Genomic DNA, 23,183 nt, shown 5'->3' with positions numbered 1-23,183 from the left:
TAGAATGCAAACTCTCTTAAGTGGAGGTATACTATTTGCACAAAATTACTGAACCTTGTATACATACTTTACTAAATGAATATCTATTCTTTTATTGTAAATTTTCATCCCTCTTCCCTTGCCTTTGCCTTTTTGTTCATTTATAATTTTCATTTGTGTCATTTCCAATTCAAACAACAGAGTCTATCATATCTTACATATTTTTTTAGATGACCAACTTACATATGTGAACTCCACTTCAGAAAAGACATGGCTTTAAACTTGGGTTTAGAACTAGTCCGTTCAACCGTTAGCAATGTGTTTCACTATATGAGAATATAAAAGACATATTACCTCGGCTTTTGGCAGCTTCTTTCAAAGCAGCTAAAACCTCAGGCTTCAAGTCATCAGAAAGTAACCTTCCTTCCAGGCCAGGAAAGAGTGATCTAAGCACATCATAAAAAAACAAACAAAAACCCAAAACACACTTTAGCAAAGCATCTAATTTATTTATGTTGCTGCACAGAAATTAGCAACACAGTAATCATCATGGTAAGAGAGTCACATGCGAAGCAATCACTTACATATGCAGAACTGGGCTTTCAGTGGGCATTATCTTATAAATGAGAAAATCATACATTTAGAAGCAGAGAGTAGTAATAAGCTATTTTTTCCAACTACTCTCCCTTTTCAAAGCAGGTCTAAGCAAGTTTTGTTTTGCTAGAAAAACTGAGATTAGAAAATTATTTTCATCTATTCATATTCTAACAAAAAAGAAAAAAAGTAGAATAGCACCTACTGTTCTATGTCTCTTAAAGATTCTATTTGAAAGCACATAAAAAATACAACATTTAATTCTAGGACTTCACACAGATCTGTGGATTCCAGAAGATCTGCAGACAGTGGTTAAGATTACCATAGCCAAGAGTCAGTCTCATCCTGCCCTTCCCTCCCCCTTCCTTTATGTTAGCACTTAAAACTAAATAGGTTTTTCCAGGGCTTTGGTCTTCCTGAAATCAAAAGTAACTATCCAGTTTAATTCTGACAGCAGGCATGTCAGTTATACATAAACCAACAGGGAATCCTTCTTGTTCTTCCACAGGTGTTAACAGAAAGAAATTGATAAGAGCTTATTTCAGCTTTTTAAGCAGGCTCCAAATTTGAATACACAAAGAGCCAAACTCTTAAGTTGAAAGTGTTTTAAAACATCTAGCATAAGTCATTTATCATATTTATAACATTAGAATTAAAAATAATTACTGTAGGCAAGAAGAGAGGTAAATAAAGCATCACTATTTCAAATTTCTGTATTATCATAGCTAGCAAGTAGATTTATGCCTGGTATAACAAGCTTTTGTATCAGTTTTACAAGACTAACCAAACTAACCATTAGCAACAGAACACGAGCTGAATAAGATATTGTGGCATCATCAAATTCCAAATAAAGTATCTTATGACTAGTCTGAAGCAGGGCTGTAATTTTTTAGTCTCGTCATGGGAAAGTTTTCTGTATTAGTATACTGGCTTAACTTCTAGAAGGAGAAACAAAGTAAAAGAATAGCAAAAGATAAATCATCTCACAACAGATGCCAAAAAAATTTTTATGATTTTTTTTTTAAAGACAACACTAGAATCACAGACTCTGAGTAGTGTTAGTCCCCTGATAAATAACCTGAATTGTCTAGAACGAGAAAGATTACGGTTTTAGAATATAATAGGAAAAGAACAGCAGCAGACTTGAAAAAAAACAAAAACAAACTCCTCTCAAGCAACATGGGAAGACCAGTTACCTGCATCCAACTGCTTTTCTTGAAGATGTGTTGTCTGTATATATATTCAAATCACAATTTACATAAGGACCTTACTTGGAGCACTTTTTACCTTAATAATATCTATACTGGCACACTCCAACCCACCTCTACTTCCCTTATAAATAGTCCATAGGACAGTAAAAGCAGCAAAGCACATGCCAAGTGTCACACTCTCTCAGGTTGAGGATCTGAAAATTAGTGGAATTCTGAGGGAAAGGAGAAGGAGGGGTGGTTGTGAACATACACACAGGTAACACTTCATAAGTAGGAACAGCTACAGGTAAGACATCTGGTGTGTCAGAGTGACTTCTAGCAGTACCTCTTCAGAGATTGTTCCAGCTAGCCTGCTCTTTCCTATCCCCTCTCCAGTGTCAGTGCAAGCTCTTTCGGCAAATGAAATGTGAACCTAATTGGAACATTGATGCAGCTGGGAAATAAGCAAGGGGGGGAAAAATAATTGGAGAGGGGACTGGAAAAAACAAAGGGAGAGCAGATGTAGAAGACAGGCTCACTTCTTTCCATGGTAGTATCTGCTTACTTCCTAAAACCAATAGGTGTTTAGTACTAAGCCCTTCACTTAATGTAAGAGCGTTGTGTTAAAAAAAAAAAAAAAAGCCTGGAGTAATCTCAAGCTCCAAATTTAATAAAATCTCTTATCATCACCTAATTTAATGTACTTCCTAGTATGCATGTTTCTAACTTCCTCCTATTTATACTTCTCAGAAGTTAATTTGAAATGTATCCTGAGGCATTCCCCTAAAGCCGAGATCACATGATTTTTTATAAAGTTATAATGGCAAGTAGCTGTCAAACTTTTCAAGTGAGACATATGCACACAAACATGTACATATACACACAAAACTGAGTTCTATCTATGCATTATTTTATTACATTACAGGCTACTGCATATCATCTTGTTTGACGATAAGCAAATAACAGTCTGAAGCTCTGTTTTAGCATTAAAACTAAAAAAACCCAGTAGTTAAAATATTAAGCGTACCTGGGATATTCTTCTGAAGTTATGTAAACTACATCCTGTTCTGACACAGACGATGAAAAAGTAATAAAATTTCCATTCTGTAATGGCAAAAGCTCCAATCCGATCAGTTCACTGTAGACTCCATCAGAAAGCACAAATTCTAAAAGATGAAGCTTTTCTTCAGCAGGTCCACTGTGTCCAGATTTCCTTAGTACTTGCCGTACTATGGCAGGAGTCACTTTTTTCACATCTTTAGCAGTAGGAATAGTAAGATGCACTGCACTAGCAATATTTGCTGGTACCTTGGCAATCTGTTTCCCTGAATTCTGGAGGTAGTTGAGAACAGACTGTGTGTAGTCCAAACTCTCATCCATTTCAGAAAAGTGCACCTGTTCCACTTTTATCCACTGATTACTCATTGAGTAAATAACTGTATGCTGGAGCAGCTCTTTAAAGAGAGGTACTACAATTGGTTTCCAAGGTACCCTGATTTTGTTCTCATCAGGCCATAACCTATAAATTCTTTCAGCTGACAATGGAAAATCCGAATTCTTCTCAGTCTCCATTCGTTTGATAGCTTCCAAAATAAGGGTGGTATATGCCTTTGGCACTATATTCACCACAAGAAGATCATTCCACAAAGCTGCTGGATCTCTCCATTGATCCAGCTCTCGCCATTTGATACTTCTCCTATTGTCTGTGAGACCAAAGAAACCACTAACATGAACTGGGAGTCCAGTTTTGCTTTCTTCACCTGGAGGCAAAGGCAGAAAACAAAATGCTCTTCCTGAAAAATCTACTACAGCTCCTTTTTCCTCCCCATTAGTTGATAAAGACATGGCTATTCCAATAGTAGGAACAAATTTCAAGTCATCAGCTAAACAATCCAGTTCAGTACACATTCCTCGACCACCTACACAATTACATACTAACCAAGATGTTTTCTGTGCGTCCTTAACACTCTCATCTTCTAGAACTATATTTACATGGTATGTCACACATGTTATGCTATTGCTTGGAACTCCCTTACAATACTGATTTATTGCAGTTCCTAAGATTTTGATAGAATTGGGTCTTTCATGTTTCAAGGCCTTGTTCTCACTAGCAGTTACTCTAAAAATCAGCCTCTCAGTTCCATCAGCTTCCCTAACATGCAATGAAACATCCTGAACACTCTTCAAGAAGAGCAATACTGTGTCTGCATCTGCTCTGAAGGATTCAAACAGCTCCAAAACCTTCTGTTTGTCATACACATTGCTGCTCAGTTGGGAAGGCTGCAGGCGAAGTGGGAAACGAAAAAAGGTACCAGGAAAGTTTCCATTCTTAAAGGTTTCCTTAGTGCTGCCAAACACACCAATGAATGGTGCAAACTGGTCTGTAAGTTCATTGATTTCCTTGCTATCTTCTTTTAGGTTCCAACACTGGCCTGATTCGTGAGGTCCAAAAAGGGTTTGATGGGGATCAAGCATTCCAATCTGGTCACCACTGAAAATACTAGGGACATCTGTATACATAAAAAACAACAACTATTAATAATCCTAAAACAACATGCTTTCAAAATACAGTCTTAGGGAACAAATTTAAAAAGGGCAAGAAACCCAAATGTTATAAAACTGTGATGAACCTAGTATAATTCTGATAACATATAATTTAGTGCTTACTGACAGGAAGAAACAAGCACACCCCTACTCTGCAATTAAATATATAAATAGTCATACAACTATTTGAATTTTAGCAAAAGTGAGCAACAAAAAGTATATTTTCTGTCAACTCTATACTTTCATCTTTCCAATATTTTCAGGAAAAAACCCAACTTAATTTACTAAAGATGTATTCTATTACATCCATACTTTGCAGATCTTGAAGGCTTGCAAACAGTAATCTTGTACATTTAAAAGCATAAATTCCCAGAATTATCAAACCACTGAACATATTAACTAAACTTTTATTCATGCTCTACTAGGTAAAACATTGTGAAAAAACATCCTGCATCTTACAAACTTATTTCACAAGTGAAAAATGTTATTTCATCAAAAATCTGCCTCTTATCCTATATTAATTACTTTGTAGACTGTAAGCGCTATTTATGCCATATGGTTCTTCTGTACAACAGTAAAACACTTTGCCAGAATAGTAGGTTTCAAGACTGAATACTACCAGCTTGTGAAAGAGTATGTACTATCTCTCTCATACGTAAAAGTGTATATACCTCTATTATGGAATATCCTTTCTAGCATGAAATAAAATCACTGATTATTATGCAAAAAACCTGCATAAAAGTTTCTGTCTACTGTAAACTTCGCAACTTCTACTTGCCTATAGTATGGGCCTCTATAAAACGAACAGCAGGTGTAAGTGAAATAGTGTAAAGGAATGTTCATTTCAATATAAGGGACTAAGTACATAATGACGTTACTAGAGGAAACAAATCTTCTCCAAAAGTCTTCAAAATCCAAAGAGTACCTTACATAGTTTTAGAAAAATATGAACACTTCTTAAGGAAACTTAGCCAGGTATCTAATTTAAAAATGCACTACAAAGAAAATCTGAAATGTTTGATGAATATCTAAAATAATTAAGCAACTTAAAACTTCGACATTTTCATTTTAAAATATCTACTGAGAGTACCTGTTATATGATAAACTGAATTAAAGCCAATTCCAAATCTTCCAACTTTTAGGGGATCATCTTTCTTCCTGCTTCTTGCTATTTCCTGTATACCATGCCAGTCCTCAGGGGTAAAAATTGCATCATTGTATGCATAAAATGCTGGCCCTATAATAAATAGGCAGGTGTTAAAAAGATGACAGAAGAAAACTATTTACTGTTAAAAATCTCTAGGAAATGGACTTACAGAACTGAGAAAGTATTTCTTTAAAGTAAGCATGTGCAAATTTAATTGGGGAAGCTATGACTCAAGCTGACAACAAATGATATTTGGTGATTGAAATGGAGGTATAGAGTAGCAGCAAAACCAGAAGCAAGATGGATTTACCTCTGTATATGGTACTTAAGAGATTTATATTCTGATGTGGTATCTAGTTCTGGTATCCACATTTAACAGAATGATTCTGAAAAACTGAACAGAAAGCAGAAAACGACAAAACTTCTGAAGAAGTGTCCTGTGGCACAAGGCTTAAATTAAATCTGTTCGGTCTATCAAAAAGGTGTTTGAAAGATGTACTAATTACAGTCTATTAATACCTGCACTGGAAGAGAATACATGGCAAGATATAACAGTAACCTGTGTCTAGAAAGTAAGAGACAAATTCAAATTAGAAGACATAATGAGGCTGGTTAACAACTGAAAAAAAAGACAGAAACAAGTAGCAGTAGATCATTCATCACTGAAATCTTCACATCACAACTGAATGCCTTTTGGGATGATTATGCAAACTAATTTGTTTGATAAATACATAACTGCCCTCTATCACACAAAGCCGTATTAGATTATGTAAAAACCTTTGCATGGAGCAAAGTTTGGTATAAGGGTGAGAGAATAAGAGATGGGGAAGAAAACAGAACTGCCTGGAGAGTGTTGAAATGTAAGGGGCTAAGGTGATCTTTACATCATCAGCTGCTACTGACAACCTGCAAGAAGACAATGTAAGGGCTTCAATACCAAACACTGGCTTTGGAAAAGAATTATCAACATTAAGACATAAACAAAATATGCACCTAGTAAGGTGGAAGTAGCAATGGAGTCATTCATCCCTATATGGTCATCTCCATACAGCAAGGAGAAAAACACAGAACCACATGCATATTGAAAAATAATGGCCAAAATTAATAAAAATTATATTTACCCTGATATTGTGCCATGTCCTTTGACCATAGAGTTTCTGTTCCATACTGAGTTTCATCATACAAAAACCTAACCTCTGTGGCACCAGCATCTTCTGCGTTCTGTATCAGTTCCTGAGACAGAAAAAAAAACCAACCCCAAAACCAAAGTATAATGAAGTAATGTACAGATTCTAGCAATGGCTTTCCAACTTAAACAGTAGAAAATAATAAGCAATTATCTCAAGTGTAATTGTTTTCATACTTTTCAACCAAAATAATTTTATCCAGTTTACCTCAACGAAAATAGACATCATTATAAAAGGAACATTCAGACAAATACTATAAGTGATTTGAATTTGGAGCTCAAATACCACACACAAGCATAAAGTTTAGAAATATGCTACTAAACTGTTACTACTACATTAACCCAAATCAGAATTGTACAGGTCTCAAAACAATGCAAGATGGCAGAAGAAAAAAAAAATTAAAAAAATAAAAACAAAGTTTACTGTTAAGCCCACGGAACAGCTGTAAGACAACACTGAGGCAACAAGTCACAGAAGGGCAATACATAGCACTCTTCTTTACATCAGCTGAATTCTGTTTAGTTAACATTTCACAGTGTGAACCAACTGTTCAAGAGCCATGGTGCTCAATTCTAACACCTCTTCAGCAAAGGTCTGCAAAAGAGTTCTGACCAGTAACTCTGTAAATCATGAACCAACAGAGCTCACCTGTTGAATGAAGCCCATAGACTAGAAAGAGGCTTATGTTAAGGTTGAGTATTTGTTAAATAGTATTAGTAGTGGTGAGAGCTATGGAAAATTCTAATAACTAAAATGTCAATGAACTAGTTCTGTAAACACTACCATTAATAAAATATGCCTATCTAATCCCATTTACATCAATAGCATTATACACTGCAGACATGTAAGCATGATTATAAATACCTACAGGATTAGAGCTTCACACAATGCTCTATTTACACTAAATCATCAAAGTGTATCAGGGTTCCAAAGACACACACTCATACACACATACATACACATGTACACATGCGTATATGTTTGTGTGGGAATATGTAAATGTGGCATAAGGAAGTACCTCAGCTGAACTGAAAAACTATGTTGAGTACATGACATCCAATGTATTCATACAACATAAATTTCATTCAATTATGCATAAAAATAAGACTTGCTAGTAAGATGAATCTTTACTTTAGAAATGCATCAACTAGCAGCAGGTATTTCAGATTAGGTTGCATTCTAAGATACTGTTGACAGTAGAATAAGCTCACTGTTATCTAATATCTGGTTTCAAAACTATAACCCCTTGATTTTTCACTTTGTGACAGCATGTTCAGTCTATAAGGCATATCACACAAGTAACCAAAATATATTGTTTATATTGTTACTTCTACATAACTTTGAAGCAAGATGAGACAGCAAGAAATATACCCACAGTTCAGCATACGTAATACGTTTTTAAAGAATCTCCAGGAGGTATTTAATTACAAAAAACATGCAATACTTCCAAAAGAGTAATTATTGCAACCATTCAAGAGGATACAGAAAGATAGCCAAAGCCTCTAGAAATATTAAATAAAAAGTATGGAAACCACCATGTACTCAGAGACCTGCATTCACGCTGTGGCACATGGAGCATCTGCTACATTCAGCTGTAACAGCATTGTATTTCAAGAATCCAGTGACATCCATTTTAACAGATAAGCAAAATTCCTGGTAGTAATCCCTCCCTAAGTCTGTTAATTCTAAATTGTAAACTATGAAAAGAGGAACATTCCTACTTTTAGATTTGTCTATCTGATTTCTAATGACATGATCTTATTTCTTCACGTTGGGATGAAAAGTTTGGTTTAAATTGTTAAGAAGGTCTGAACCCTTCATGATTTAAATGCATCTTACAGATTCAGCTAGTACTGGGAAACAGTAAAAATGTAAGCACCCATCCTATGAACGGATACTGCTCAGAAATATCCAGGAATGCAGCTTGCCAAAACAATTGAAGATATGCTTATCTTAAGCATTCACATTAAAAATAATTAACTTCAAGTTCCACAGTTGCAAAGAAAACCTTCCAAGCACTGGCAGGAACTCTCATGATCTGTCACCATTCATATTGGTGTGTTTTATATAGAGATAGATATATACATATATCCGTACCAAATTCTATTAGTTAGAACCTAGTACTCCCATACACTAAGAAAATGAATCTCCTAACATCTGTGTGATGAAGCATTCTGGATGAGAAGTTTAACAGCCAACTATGAATTAACCACCCCAGATGCTCTTCAAAAAAATCAAACTGGCACTTCCAGACATTAGCATAGGAAGCTACAATAAATCAGACAAATCATCTTCTACAGGTACCTACCTTTCCCCTTGTGGGACTTCATGAATTTAGAATGATCTGTACTTTTTCAGATCATAGAATCATAGAATGGTTTGGGTTGGAAGGGACCTTAAAGATCATCTAGTTCCAACCCCCCGGCCATGGGCACGGACACCCTCCACTAGACCACGTTGCCCAAAGCCCCATCCAGCCTGGCCTTGAACACTTCCAGGAAGGGGACATCCTCAACTTCTCTGGGCAACCTGCTCCAGTGCCTCACCACCCTCATCATAAAATATTTCTTCCTTATATCCAATCTAAACCTTCCCTCTTTCAGTTTAAAACTATTGTCCATTGTCCTGTCACTACAGGCCTTGTATAAAGCCTCTTGCCATCTTTCTTATAAATCCCCTTTGTATGTTGAAAGGCCGCAATAAGGTCTCCCTGGAGCCTTCTCTTCTCCAGGCTGAAACCCAACTCTCTCAGCCCTTCTTCACAGGAGACATGTTCCAGCCATGTCTAAAGTAAGGGGAGGTGAACGCCACTCTACCAGTTCACCATTCTATTTACTGAAAAAATCTTTAGTGCTTAAATCAATGTCATCATTTCCATTGTTAGGCTTGTACACATAACATTCAATATTCAAATGTGGAGCATCACAACATAACATGCCCTACTGTTGCATACTTTATCATTAGTCTAGGAGACTTCAAAGCACCATAAAGAACACTAACCTCAGTTCAGAAAATCCTGTGACATTCATTTGTTATAAGAACCCACGTTTAGACTAAAAATGTTTTTCAGCCCATACAAAACTGATGGGTTTGGTATTCTTATCCCTGTAGAGTAAGTCTCCCAAAAGCCACTCAAAGATTCCCATCTTAAAAGTGCTCTTAATCTAATGATAAAACTTTGTGACACTGTCAAAGTTCACTGAGGACAATATATTTAGCTATCAGGAAATTCTACAGCAAAATCTTGTATTAAAGTCTCCAGTTTATCTCAATCTTATACTAAGATAATCCCTCCCAAAAAATTGTATATATTATTATGTGGTTTTACCACAGCTTATAGCAGAGATGAGCAATAAAGTAAAAAGCAAAATAAACATTTTTAGCTCACTCACATAAAGTACATCATGAAGTCTCTGACTTAATTAAAACATCTGCATTTTCTCTATGTTTTAATAAATTACAATGGCATCTGTGATAAGCACACACAGGGACATTAAACACACACACACGAAAAAAAGCCACACAACTCCCTTTGCCTTGTCCACAGAAATGGAAACATGTATCTCCTGTACTAGAATGAATATCTAATGAAGTATGATAACTTCAAGATTTGCTGGGAAGTGTTAAACTAATGGTATTATGTCATGCATATTAAATGACTGCTAAAAATACCATTTGTTGTATACCTTAAGAATCTGTCCTCCTTCTGGGTATCTTCTTAAAATATCCTTAAGAAAATCAACAAGTGGTGGAGTTGTTTGTCCAAAACGACCTAAAAACAAATAAACAAAAAACAATCTGTGTATTACACACTTCATTTCAGATTAAAAAAAAACAAACAACAACTAAACAATTACTGGGAATTTAGGAAAAAAAATTAAATTAACTCAAGTCCTGATATGTAAAATCTTCTATTTCCAAAATCAACTGTAAAAATACTACATTCTAAATCTTTTTATCGAAAAAAATAAAACAGCAGTCTTGCTGTTAATGTCAGCATGCTGTTTGGTATATGGATGAAACAAATTTGGGGCTAAGTCTTTGTACTTGCTATACCTCAACTCCAACTACTGGATGTTCAAATATAGCAACTTCTAAAGGACTACTACTTTTTAACTCACAGAACAGTATTCTAGGGCTCTAAAGTACACTTCCTGTTCTGGCATATCGTGGTGCTGGGCCTGGTGCTAGCTTTGGTGTTACCTGGGCTTAGCGCAGGAGGAAAAAGAGTCAGAGAAAGGTACTAACAAGCGTTATAACGTTCTGCTCTATGAGAAAGAGTCTATCACAGAATGAAAGGATCAATACTCTTAAATTCAAAATCCAGTCTGAGACTAAAGAGCAGCTGCCTAAATCCAAACCTCAAAAACATGTGCTTCAAACAAATATTAAAGATGCAAACCCCACAAGGAAAATAGACTCTGCTGATGCCCCATCTATCATTTCCCCTTAAAGTTATTAATAAAGTAACTATTGTCTCTCGCCCTACCCTTCTGCATATAGGTATGTTTATGAAGTACACAGATTCAAATACACACACATTATATCTATATAAGGCAATAAAAAATTAGACAAAGAAAAAAACAGAGTCCTCAGCAATGTGGAAAAAACGATAGACAAGAGAAATCTACTTGCTGAGAAAACATCAAGTAAAAACATCAAACATCTTGTCTTTACAAAATTTTTGTACCACTCTTTATTTAAGGGCACTTAATAGCATCAATAAAAAAAAAACCCCAAGAAATTGTAACTCACAGCTAAAGGTGTGAGAAGTATTTTGTAACTTCTGTTACTATTTTTACAGTATATAGAAGTATATGAAAGTCAACATGCAATATACAAACTTCCGAAATAAGGTGAACTGATGGATAGCAGGAAAGTTTGGGTGTTTCTTTTCTTAATGAGAAATTCTCTAAAACCAAGAAACTGATCTTCTCTAAGTCTAACTTGGGCAGGCAGGCGGAAGTGTTTAAACAACACGTTTCACTACATGAACCACAAAACCAGCCAAGTAACTTTTAAGTGATAGGACTGAAGATAGACATTATTCTAACTCTTTACGCATAAGAGCAGAGCTGCTTTGGGTATGTCACAAAAATTACTCTATCTTGAGATCACAACTTACTGCATCCTGTCAAAGGCTGAACTGATTTTTCTGGAGTCATATTTAACACAAAACTGGTTCCACAAATCTGAAGGAGAAACTTTTTCCACAATAAGGACAGTCAAGCATTGGAAGAGGAACCCAGAGAGCCTGTGCAGTCTCCATCCTTGGAGGCTTTCCAAACTGGACCAGATCAACCCTTGAGCAATCTGGTCTGACCTCAGAGCTGAGAAGGTTGGAGTAGAAAGCTCCTGATGTCCCTTCCAATGTGAACTATTCTGTGATCATATGAAAAGATGATGCATTATTTGATAGACACCAGTGATGAATGAACACAGAGGCGACATGGGTGATCTTCAGAGTACTTCAGCAACCAATGTGCTTGGCTCTACTGATGAATTCGTTAATTCATCTGCTGTACGGAAAAATCTCAGCACTGAAAAACTCCAGAATGAACACAAAAGGCTGGTACTAAAGCCTTCAGATCTTTTAGACTGACTTATATCAGAGTTGCGGGCCAGAAAAAGTGAAGTGCTTTATCTAGACATGGCCTGCTTAGAGTGGTATCTCTAAGAAAATCTCACAGCCTAATAGTCCATTCCTAGGCACAAAAAATAGCAACAGTTTTTTTCCCATGAAAGATTTCTTAGGGCTACTACACTATCTTCTCCATATACTTGCATGGCAAAAAAAGCTCGGAGAAGAAAAAAACCTTTTTGTTTAGTCTATCACAGTGTACATCCAGCAAAAAAATTATCAGAGCAAACAGTCAAGAATGAGAGAAAGAAAAACGTTTGATGCCATAGAACCATGGGGTCCATTTCCATAGGTGTTTTCTAACCATTGCAGGTTCTACAGAATGTGCACATGAACTTCTGGCTAATATACAAATGCTTCATTTCCCTCTGTCACTAGAAAACCATCAGCCAGTACACTCATGGCTTACACAGGCAAAGAAATACAACATTTTGTGACACCAAATAAAATACCTACATGAAAAGAAGGCTTTCCTTCTTCATCCTACCATCCCATTAGCATTTATTTCATTCCCTTCTAATAAAGTTATTGTTAAAAGAATATTAATGCTAGCAACCAAGTAATATAATCATTACATATTTTAAATAGAGCATTCCTGAAGATATTCAGGTATCATAATCTAATTTAAGATACCATACAGATATACCTGCAATTTTTGTAATAATAATGTAAGTAAACATACAGAATCAAAAAAAAAAACCCCAAAACACCAAACAAAAAAAACAGAAGAAATTAAAAGCTTTTTAGGAATAGTATAGTTTTCTACACAGTGGTTACTGAAAATATATCCTTTCAGTATCTGAAAAGCTTACATGAGACAAGGCAGCTATTAACGCTATTGCAAGGCATATCTTATCGATTCCAAAGGACAGCAAGATTCTTATTTCTACACATGAAATTACAAAGATAAAAATTAAACACCAAGGCACTTAAAAAGAGAAGATTAATTTTCCTGGAGCAGAATGAAAAGAACAAGTGAAGGGATACCTAGGATTTACAAGAAAAATATCTGCTTCCTATTTAAAGGAGAAAATAATTTCAATTAACTCCAGACTGTGGTAGAAAATGCTTTGACCTTCCAGTTTATAAACAGACACAAGTATTTGTCATACCTCCTCCTTTCAATCCTTTTGACTGAAGCTTCAGAAAAACTTGATTTTGAGACTCCTGAAGATCCACAATCTTGATACCATCAGATAACTGAAATAAAAAATAAGACAGATCTTGATCAGAACATTCTGCAGCATAGATTACTGTAGCTTCATTTCCTACATACTCTATGAAGTCTGGTTTTATCTAAAAGTATACAAATACTCTGAAACATTCAGTATCCAGTTTGAGCAACACTTTCAGACCCTGAGGTCTAGGATGGCCTCCTTTGTCTAATGATACTCCTCAGATGAAGTATCAGTTTGTCAGTGACAGGACCAAAAAAAACCAGCCATAAACAAAGCAGGTGGAAAAAAATGCCCACAGAAGCATACAGAGAGCAAGCCATGGCCTCCTGTTTTCACATTTGAGAAGTTCTGTGCTCTGGGAACTCCTGCAAGCACACAACTAAAACAGTTATTGTTCTAAGATGCATGCCCATAAAGAAAATAAACATATACAGGAAGTACGTGATCTGCGTACTCCAAAAAGTACATATGGATATGCAATTTCATAGGACTTTTAAACCAAGTAGTATCAGCTCAAAACAGCTAGTAATACAGAACGTGTAGAGATAAAAGTATCTCATAGAAACATCCCTGAAAAATTGGGACAGCCTCATCTCCCTATTACCTCTATATGCAGACCTATGGACTCACCAGGAACACCACAGAGAAAGTAGGGCAAACTAAGCAAAAAATTCCTTAGCAGCCATTGGGAAAACTATTTAGTAATTGTAGCACATTATGGTCTCATTGCATTTCTAGTTTCATATTATATGTGTGTCCCAGTCATATACGATATGATGCTAAAATAGTCATGTATGACGTGATGTTATCCTGCAAATCACGATAACAAATGTAGAATTAGAAATTGTGCTGTGATTATTAGAAACTTAACCAATGCGAATTAGTTTCCATTTATAGTAAACGGTATTAGAATTTTATTATGTGCAATTATATTACTATATTAGTCTCGGTTTATAGCAAAGTTCAGGACTACTTCCTCACTTTGATGGGTAAAAACAAATCTCTAGAAAGAAGTTGGTGCTTAACAGACATAGATGCTTACAATCTAACCGCATTTAATAAGTGAAAGACAGTTCTAGTCCACAGTATGCAGTAATTTTAAAATATTAATAAGAAAAAAATTGTATTCCTTTTTACTTAAACCAGTTTAAAACAGTACTTACAACATCAGTGCATTAGTTCCTACAGAAACATTATACTTGAGATGATCTTGTCTCAAGATGTAAAATAGCTTAAAGTGGGTATACCACCCGCTCAGGACTCACTAAAGTAAAAAAGAATCCACAGAATGCTGTAACCCATCACCAAGTATTAAAGGGATAGAATAATCAAATATTCTCAGGTAGAATTTTTGTAGCTAAACACCAGTAGAAACTAGGAGAATTAATAGGTGCAAATTAATAGGTTAACACTGTAAGGAACTAGGAGAGAAAGAGATACTGGACTTTACTTAACATATGTAAATTGCATGTAGCAGCCTTAATGGAAGAAATGAATATTCTACTACCTCAGTAAATTAAAAAATATTTTTATCCCAGTAAACAGGAGTTCAAAAGTTTACAAAAGATTTTCAAAATTGCTACAGTACAAATATTCCCATATGTCTTTTAGTTTAATATTAAAAAAAAATATCAGAATAGCTATTACAGTCTGCTTACTGACTGTTCCCTACTAAAAGATATGTTCTTGTGCCAGAGTGCTGCTCAGATCTTCACTGCCAGATGAATTTTAGAAAGTGATATACAGATCTCCTTCCTCCCAAAACAGGAAGGCCTGGAGAAAACAAAACCAAGGACACACAAAACCAGGCAAGAAAACAAAAGATAAACTACATGAGCAGTTTGTTTCCAACCTGAGCGTTTGAAGATTACTTATATTCCCCATATAGGTTCTTAAAATTGCTCTTCTTGAACAATACAACTACTAACATCGAGTTCTTTCCTAGCATCATAGAATGGTTTGGGTTGGAAGGGACCTTTAAAGATCACCTCGTTAAACACCCTGGCCGTGGGAAAGGATGTCTTTCACTAGACAAGATTGCTCAAAGTACCGCCAACCTAACTTTGAACACTTCCAATCATAGGGCATCCCCAACTTCTCCGGGCGACCTGCTCCAGTGCCTCACCACCCTCATCACAAAATATTTCTTCTTTATGTCCAATCTAAACCTACCTTCTTTCAGTTTAAAACCATTGTCCCTTCTCCTGTCACTACAGGCTTTGGTATTGTCTCTCTCCATCTTTCTTATAAACCCCCTGTACATATTGAAAGGCCACAATAAGGTCTCCCGGGAGCCTTCTCTTCTCCTTTATGCATTTGCAAGTCCCCTTGCCCTATTTAGCCTAATTTCCAACCTGCTCTCACTCCCCTTCTTGCCTCTACTCATCCCATCCCACCAGTATCTCCAGGTTCCTGTTTCCCAAAAGTGTGGCTAGAAGCATGGCAAGCAGTACTGAAATGGTGACCCCAGGCTGCTGCCTTCAACAGAACAAGGTCATTCATTCATATGACTCTCTCTCCCGTACCCAGACCTCAGCTTTTAACTTGTAAGAGCTTCCTGTCATGGTGATGTCAACTCTGCTGTTGAAGCTGGCGAGCAGGTAGAAAAATCTATTAAAGATCAAAAGGAAGCCAGAACAAGTACATCGGCACTCTCAGGTGAATCTTCTGCTCCCCCAAAAAAGAAATAAGAATAAAGCACATGGATTATGTCAGAAAAAGACACAAAAACTCAAATGCTAAAAGCTGGCACTATCAAGAGAAGTATGACGGTTAGCCGCGTGTCCAAACGACCTCCTTGCTTCCCATGAGAGGCTCACACCTAAGGCCGCACACACTGTGCTGCCCACGCACCTGAAGACCCGGCAAGATGCAGAAGTCAGCCGGGGTGGGGACTTCCAGCACCACGGCGGTGTGAGAGGCCACCAGAGAAGGGGAGCTGCCCCCGCCGCCCCCCGCCCGCCCTGCCGCGCCCCCTCACCTCTCTTCCGCGGTGCCACAGCCGCTGCTCGGCGCGGGGGAAGCCGGCTTCCACGTCAATCCGCGCCTTCACGTCCCCCACAGCCGCGGAAGGCGGCAGCTCGAAGGTCCTGCAGCCCAGGCAGTCATGGAGGACGGTCACCCGGGCCAGCCTGCCACAACACGAGAGACACCAGCTGAAGAGAGACACGCAGCGCCCTGCCCCGGCGCCCACCCCCTGCCTGCTCGCCCTCCCCCTCGGGCACCCCGGAGGCCCGAGACAGGCGCCGGAGCCCGCGCGGGTACAGGGATGGGCGGGCGCCTGCCCCCCTCTCCGGGAGAGAAGGAGCCGCCGGGCCTGTGAACGAGCAGAGCCGCTCCTGCAGCGCCGCACGCCCGCGGCCTCCCGTCCTGACCCGTGCTGTCCTGTCCTGTCCCGCCACTCACATGCCCTCCGCGGCACACAAAGGACCGTTAGCTGCTGCTGCCGCGGCCGCCGCCGCCGCCACTCCCCACACGGGGAAGGGGGTGGGGCTGCGCACGGCGGCGAGAGGGACGGACTCGCAGTGAGGTCTGCGCCGCGGAGGAAGGGGAACGGCGCGGGGGGGAGGGGGGAAGCGGGTGGAGAAGCTGCTGTAAAAGCAGCCGCGGCAGCGGCTGTGGGACAGAGGCGCGCCCAACTTGGCTCCTTGGCGGGTTTTCCGCGGCGGGTGGCGGCCCGGCCCGGTTGCTGCCCCCTACGGCTCTGCCTCCGCGCAGGGAGGCCCCGTAGACGGGATTTCCCGGCTCCGCGGAGCTGGGGGAGGCTTTCCGCGGCCTTGTGCCCCGTTCGCGGGGCTCGTCGCTCTTGCTGCCTGCCAGAGCCCGGTCGCCTCGGGCAAGGGGAAGGCTGCAGCTTCCCCTGGCCGGCAGTGCGTGCCTGGCATGAGGCTGCCGGAGTCGTGAGTAACGCTGAGATCCAGAGACGTTACGCCGTGCAAATTCCTCCTTCAGCAGGGCAGGCCGGCAGGGAAGCACCCTGGTATTTCGCGTAATTCCCAGCATTCAGGGGGCACCACCACACAGAGTTACAGCTGATAAACCTTACGTTTCTCAAGGATGTGGAACAGCGAAGGAAACCTCATTTTTCTGCTCTTCTGTCAGTAATTTGATTGATCATGAATATTTATTGTTATGCATCTTCTACTTTATCTCATAGGGTGTAAGGTAAGTCCTCATGCCATTCAAGACTTAGGGAAAGTGCTCTCTGTCCTGAAAACAGCTTTAGTCTATCTGGGATCCCAATTTGATAAGGGGACCTTGAGAAACTAGTGGAGGGGGGCAACCTCCAAGTGTCATTGCATGTGGTTCTGTACCTGGGACCACAGGCTGTGCATCAGTGATGGGCTGACTAGCAGCCCTGCTTCAAAGGAGCTGGGGATATCTAGCTGAATATGAGGGCAACATCATGCTCCCTCTGGAAAGAGGATGACCAGCAGATATGGGGAAGCGAGTTTCTGCTCAGCGCCGATGAGGCTGGAGCTATTGTGACCAGAATATGATGTTTTGGGCTTCCACAGTTCCAGATCCCGGCAGAGGACTACTAACACGGTCAGGCACCCAAAGCACATGATCTACAAGAAGATGGGGGAGTTGGGCTTGTATAGTCTGATGAGGAGGAGACTAAGGTGCAATGTAGTAACATCCCACAAGTAGCTGAAGGGGAGTTACAGAGGCGATGGAACTGAACTCTTCTTAATAGTGCAAGACTAACAAGGGGCAATGGCAACAAACTGCAGCTTGGGAGGTTCACACTGAATAGGAAACAACGTGTCACTAGGAGAGTAGCACAGTACTGGCATGGGTTGTCTAGAGGCTCTCTTTATATTGGGATATTTTCAAGGCTTAGCCATGACTGACCTGATCCAGTATTGGTGATCCTCCTGCTTTGAGCAGGAAGATGGACTACAGACCTCCAGCCAACAATTCCATTTCATTCCAGCAGCTCCTCAATTCCAGTCCCTGACAAAACTAAAACATTTATGACTTTACTCAGTGACAGGGAGTTAAAACTGCCACTTGGCAGCAACAGATAGCAGAGTTTCTGTGGAAGGGGGAAAAGACAATGAACCTGTTTGCAGAAGGTGTATCACTCTAAGAAAAGATGAGCCCACTAAAATGGAAGGAAGCTTAAAACCAACAAAGTTCAGGTGGATCAGTATCCAACACAGTATCTAGGTAGGTAGAGCTTTGCCAGTGCTGCAACATCTTATTTCATTAATCAGCAAGATTTCTGTATTGAATACTACAGGATTATGAGAAAATGTTAGAAATTTTGTGGGTCTGATCATGCCTTCACCAGAAATAATACAAAACCTATTGTAACTTAAACAAGATGGATCTAACTCTTTGCTTTAGTTTAGGACTTTGTTCTTTTTTCTATTGTTTCATCTTATTAACATTCCATTTTGTTACATCTTCTTCATAGTTTGGCATCACGGATTTTTTCATGCTATGTCCAAAGGAACGAGAAGGCTGTGTTCCAATCTCTATGTTTGTCTTTTTATGTCTTGGTACCAAGGTAATATACAACCCACAGGAGGGTGTGGCAGGAGGGGCACAAATGTGGACAGAACTGAAAACTGATGCAGTCCTATCCATATCAGCTACTAAAACAGTCTCCAGACCAATTGAACCACCAAGCCATGCAGGCAAAATTGAATTCTTTCTTGCCAGCTGGGATCACAGGAGTGATTTAGCATTTTATGAAGTGTGCACAATTGTTTGAATGGGACCCTGGAGAGAAACAGCTATCTCAACTAACAGCCACCTCTCTATGCTGAACATCTCAAATGGAGGGACACATTCAAGGGCACAGACAATCCTGCTGTCAATGACTGATGGAAGTTCCCCACATGACAAGGCAATACTCCCAAATTATGTCCTGTGATGATTTAACATTAATATTGGAGGAAAAAAACTCCAAGTACCACAGATTCTGTGTAGTATGTGGCCTCTGCAGTAGAGGGGGAGGAGTTGGGAAGAACTGGTGATACAGAACTGGAAGCGTGCAAGGTTCTGGAAAAAGGAGTTGGGCTCCTGAGCTCCTGGAAGCAAGCCGTACGTGTTCCCCTCATAAAGCTGATCCTCTTGTTACAAGGGAGACTGTTTTTTCATACTAGCAGGAATTGATGTCCTATTCCTATTTACTATGGGACACCTTTCATTTGCCTCTCCTTTATAATGTGTTTTCCACCCCTTTTGATAATTTCTGCCTTTGGGTTGTTTTTTGGTTTGTTTTTGGGTTTTTTTCCTATCCATCCAGATAGAAGCAAGATGTTCATGCTCTTAGTACCTCTGTATTAATAGAGCAAGCATGGCCAGGGCATGTGTTCCAATGCAACCCTTTGATCATCTGCACTGTTTAATTGTTGGCGTGCTTCTTGGCACACCTTTGACCCATAACCACCACCAGTCTTCAGGACAATGACTAGGCATGGTTCATAAACCAGGGACAACTCCCCACAGGCAGACCAGGCAAGGACATTTTGGATTAGGGCCAAAGGCTGTTAAGTTTTTGTATTGGGTTTGCGTGGCAAGGTTTTGGTAGCGGTGGGGCTACAAGGGTGGCTTCTGCGAGAAGCTGCTAGAAGCTTCCCCTATGTCAGATACAGCCAATGCCACCTGGCTCCAAGATGGACCCACCACTGGCCAAGACTGAGCCCATAAGTGACGGTGGTAGCAGCTCTGGGATAACAGAGTTAAGAAGGGAAAAAAAACCTGGGACCAGCTTTTGTAGACAGTGAGAGGAGTGAGAAGATATGAGAGGAACAACCCTGCAGACACCAAGGTCAGTGAAGAAGGAGGGGGAGGAGGTGCTCCAGGCACCAGAGCAGAGATCCCCCTGCAGCCCATGGAGAAGACCATGGTGAGGCAGGTGGTCCCCCTGCAGCCCATGGAGGATGTTGGGGAGCAGATATCCATCTGCAGCCCATGGAGGACCCCATGCCGGAGCAGGTGGAGACACCTGAAGGAGGCTGTGACGCCGTGGGAAGCCTGCGCTGGAGCAGGCTCCTGGCAGGATCTGTGGCCCCGGGGACAGAGGAGCCCACGCTGGAGCAGGTTTGGTGGCAGGACTTGTGACCCCATGGGGGACCCACGCTGGAGCAGTCTGTTCCTGAAGGTCTGCACCCTGTGGAAGAGACCCACGCTGGAGCAGTTCGTGAAGGACTGCAGCCCATGGAAGGACTCACATTGGAGAAGTTGGTGGAGGACTGTCTCCTGTGGGAGGGACCCCAGGCTGGAGCAGGGGCAGAGTGTGAGGAGTCTTCCCCCTGAGGAGGAAGGAGCGGCAGAGACAACGTGTGATGAACTGACCACAACCCCCATTCCTCGTCCCCCTGTGCCGCTGGAGGGGAGGAGGGAGAGAAATGGGGAGTGAATTTGAGCCTGGGAAGAAAGGAGGGGTGGGGGGTAAAGGGTTTTAAGATTTGGGTTTATTTTTCATTACTCTGCTTTGATTGGTAATAAATTAAATTAATTTCCCAAAGTCGAGTCTGTTTTGCCCGTGACGATAATTGGTGAGTGATCTCTCCCTGTCCTTATCTTGACCCAGGAGCCTTTCATTATATTTTCTGTCCCCTGTCCAGTTGAGGATGGACAGTGACAGAGCAGCTTTGGTGGGCACCTGGCCTCCAGCCGAGGCCAACCCACCACAGTTTTTTAGACATGAGCTGTGCTATGCCACTTAACCTTTGAGTTCTGGTTCCTTCTCTGGGGACCCGTCCCACTTTATTTATTGCCTAGATGTTGCTATTGATGATAACAAGCAAGTCTCCCACTGATTTCAGTGGTTCAAAAATTTCAAATTACCAACTTCATAGGATAGCCTCCTAACAAGAGAAGGCACTGATTTAGCTGATCCCAGATCCAAAGATTGGCAAAAAACGAGCCTTTCTCAAACTCTACAAAACCCAAAAAAGAGTAGAAGTATTCCAAGTACAGTTTCAGTAGAAACCTATTTGCAGAAACTTAATTGGAATGTAAAGCCACTCCTACAGCATAAATTATAATGCTGATTTCTATCAGCAACATCCTGACCATTCATGCGGCAAGGACTGTATTTTATTACCAAATGATTTATACATATCCTGTTATCCGTTATCAAACTCTGTCTTTTTTACAGCTTATGACAGTGACCTTTGTAAACCTTATTTTTTTTCCTGATATCTAAATAAAAATACCCGAGACAAGTGACTATATAGAAATTACACTGTCTGACTGAAAGTACATGTTCCAGTTTGTAGATTTTTGGGGAAAAAAAACCAACTTTTTTTTTATTTTTAATCTTGCTTATCCCTTTGGAAGACAGAACTATGGAAGCTGTGTCATCCTAGTGAAGTTAAAGGTATCATGTACCTATTTGTTGTACAGAACTACTATTAATGATTGTACGTGACAATGTAAAAAAATCCATTAGACCTGACCAGGTGGGAATTTTGTAGCTGTGGCACTTAGGAAAAAAAAAAAAAAAGTCTTTTAAATCTAAAATTATTGGGAGTGATTTGAGAATTTTTAAGTACTACATATAGAAAGTCCTATGATAACATTTTAATAACCACTTTTCCAAATAGAACAGCATTTAGATTTAAAAATACATATAAACAATTGTCCCATGGCTATAAACAAGAGTTCTGTTTGGTTCAGAATAAGGTCATATAACCCCTTACAAGGAGGGACATGCAATTAAAAAAAATTGAAAGAATCTCTGCAGCGTTAAAGTATTTTTATAAAATGAAATTAAAGCCACTTTAATAGTGACATTTTCTTGAAAACAGAAAATTCTGTGTTGCAGAATGACTTCATATTTCTAGTAATTTAAAATAAGTGTGCAGTAGCAGAAAGAGATGGATGCAAGCCCCTTTCTTCCTTACCACTGTGCTGAGAAAGACAGAATGGAGTCTGCAGTAGGAGCATGTGGTTTGATAAGAACCACACATTATTAGGTCACTCATGCACGAGGAATCCCGCTGCAGTACCGTAGCTTCCAGTGCAGCAAATAGCATTCCGCAGTGCTGGCAGGCAAGTACCAGTGACTCAACAACTACATCTAGATTTGAGACAGTGCATGCCAAACATAAAATCAAAACTTTGTATGACACAGTAAGCACTTACCTTCATTCTTAAATCAATTCCTTAAGTGTTTCCAGCAGATGTTTTAAACATTACATCGTATATATTTCACATTAGCTGGAGATTACAGATGGCATTGGTCTGTAGTCACTGCCAGGAGCTTGCTTTATCGTTGCTTACTAATGCCTTTTCAAGAAGTTTGAGAATAAACTTGCCATTTGCTGATGACACATGTGCTTCTCATCGGAAAGCCACCCCTTACTGGAAAGCTTCTATTTTATTTGAATAGCTCCATTAACAGAAAACAAATAATTTTTTTCTTAAAAGAAATCACTGAAACAGCTATAGACCTATCTAGTACAAATGAAAAAAAAAAACCAAACCCCTAACAAAACAAACAAAACAAAACAACCTGGCCTGGCCTGTGAAGCACACAAAATGCCTAGTTTTGCCCTAAAATCTGTTACACACTGTAATTTGCTGAAACTATTTTATTATAGATTGGTGCAGTGAGTTTAAAGAAATTCTCCTACTCTGCACTCCTCATGTGAAACCATTATAGGCAGCTTCTAAGCAAAATATCTGTATTATCATGGCCTAGACAAATATTAAAGAACTGGAGGAAAGTATTATCTTATTCCTTTTGCAAGCTGA

The 23,183-nt window shown here is 39.6% G+C and overlaps 1 protein-coding gene across 5 annotated transcripts in view; it reads right to left on the bottom strand.

Moving 5' to 3' along the window:
* Positions 1–23,183, bottom strand: part of SACS (sacsin molecular chaperone) — a 66,266-nt gene that overhangs the window by 18,844 nt on the left and 24,239 nt on the right. For 2 of the 5 annotated variants that reach the window (XM_054820112.1, XM_054820093.1), the window contains exons 3-9: positions 16,441–16,591; positions 13,395–13,482; positions 10,328–10,413; positions 6,576–6,687; positions 5,398–5,544; positions 2,791–4,273; positions 334–425 (exon numbers count right to left, since the gene is read on the bottom strand). In XM_054820112.1, coding sequence (XP_054676087.1) covers positions 334–425; positions 2,791–4,273; positions 5,398–5,544; positions 6,576–6,687; positions 10,328–10,413; positions 13,395–13,482; positions 16,441–16,591 — 2,159 coding nt within the window. Of the gene's footprint in view, positions 1–333; positions 426–1,366; positions 1,488–2,790; positions 4,274–5,397; positions 5,545–6,575; positions 6,688–10,327; positions 10,414–13,394; positions 13,483–16,440; positions 16,592–16,865; positions 17,396–23,183 lie in introns of those variants that run through there. The other 3 variants (XM_054820122.1, XM_054820102.1, XM_054820133.1) reach the window with 3 other exon arrangements.

This window comes from Grus americana, chromosome 1 (assembly GCF_028858705.1).
Source record: "Grus americana isolate bGruAme1 chromosome 1, bGruAme1.mat, whole genome shotgun sequence".
NCBI lineage: Eukaryota > Metazoa > Chordata > Aves > Gruiformes > Gruidae > Grus > Grus americana.
Note: the sequence above shows the minus strand (reverse complement) of the source record. Positions and strands in the feature narration are given on the sequence as shown.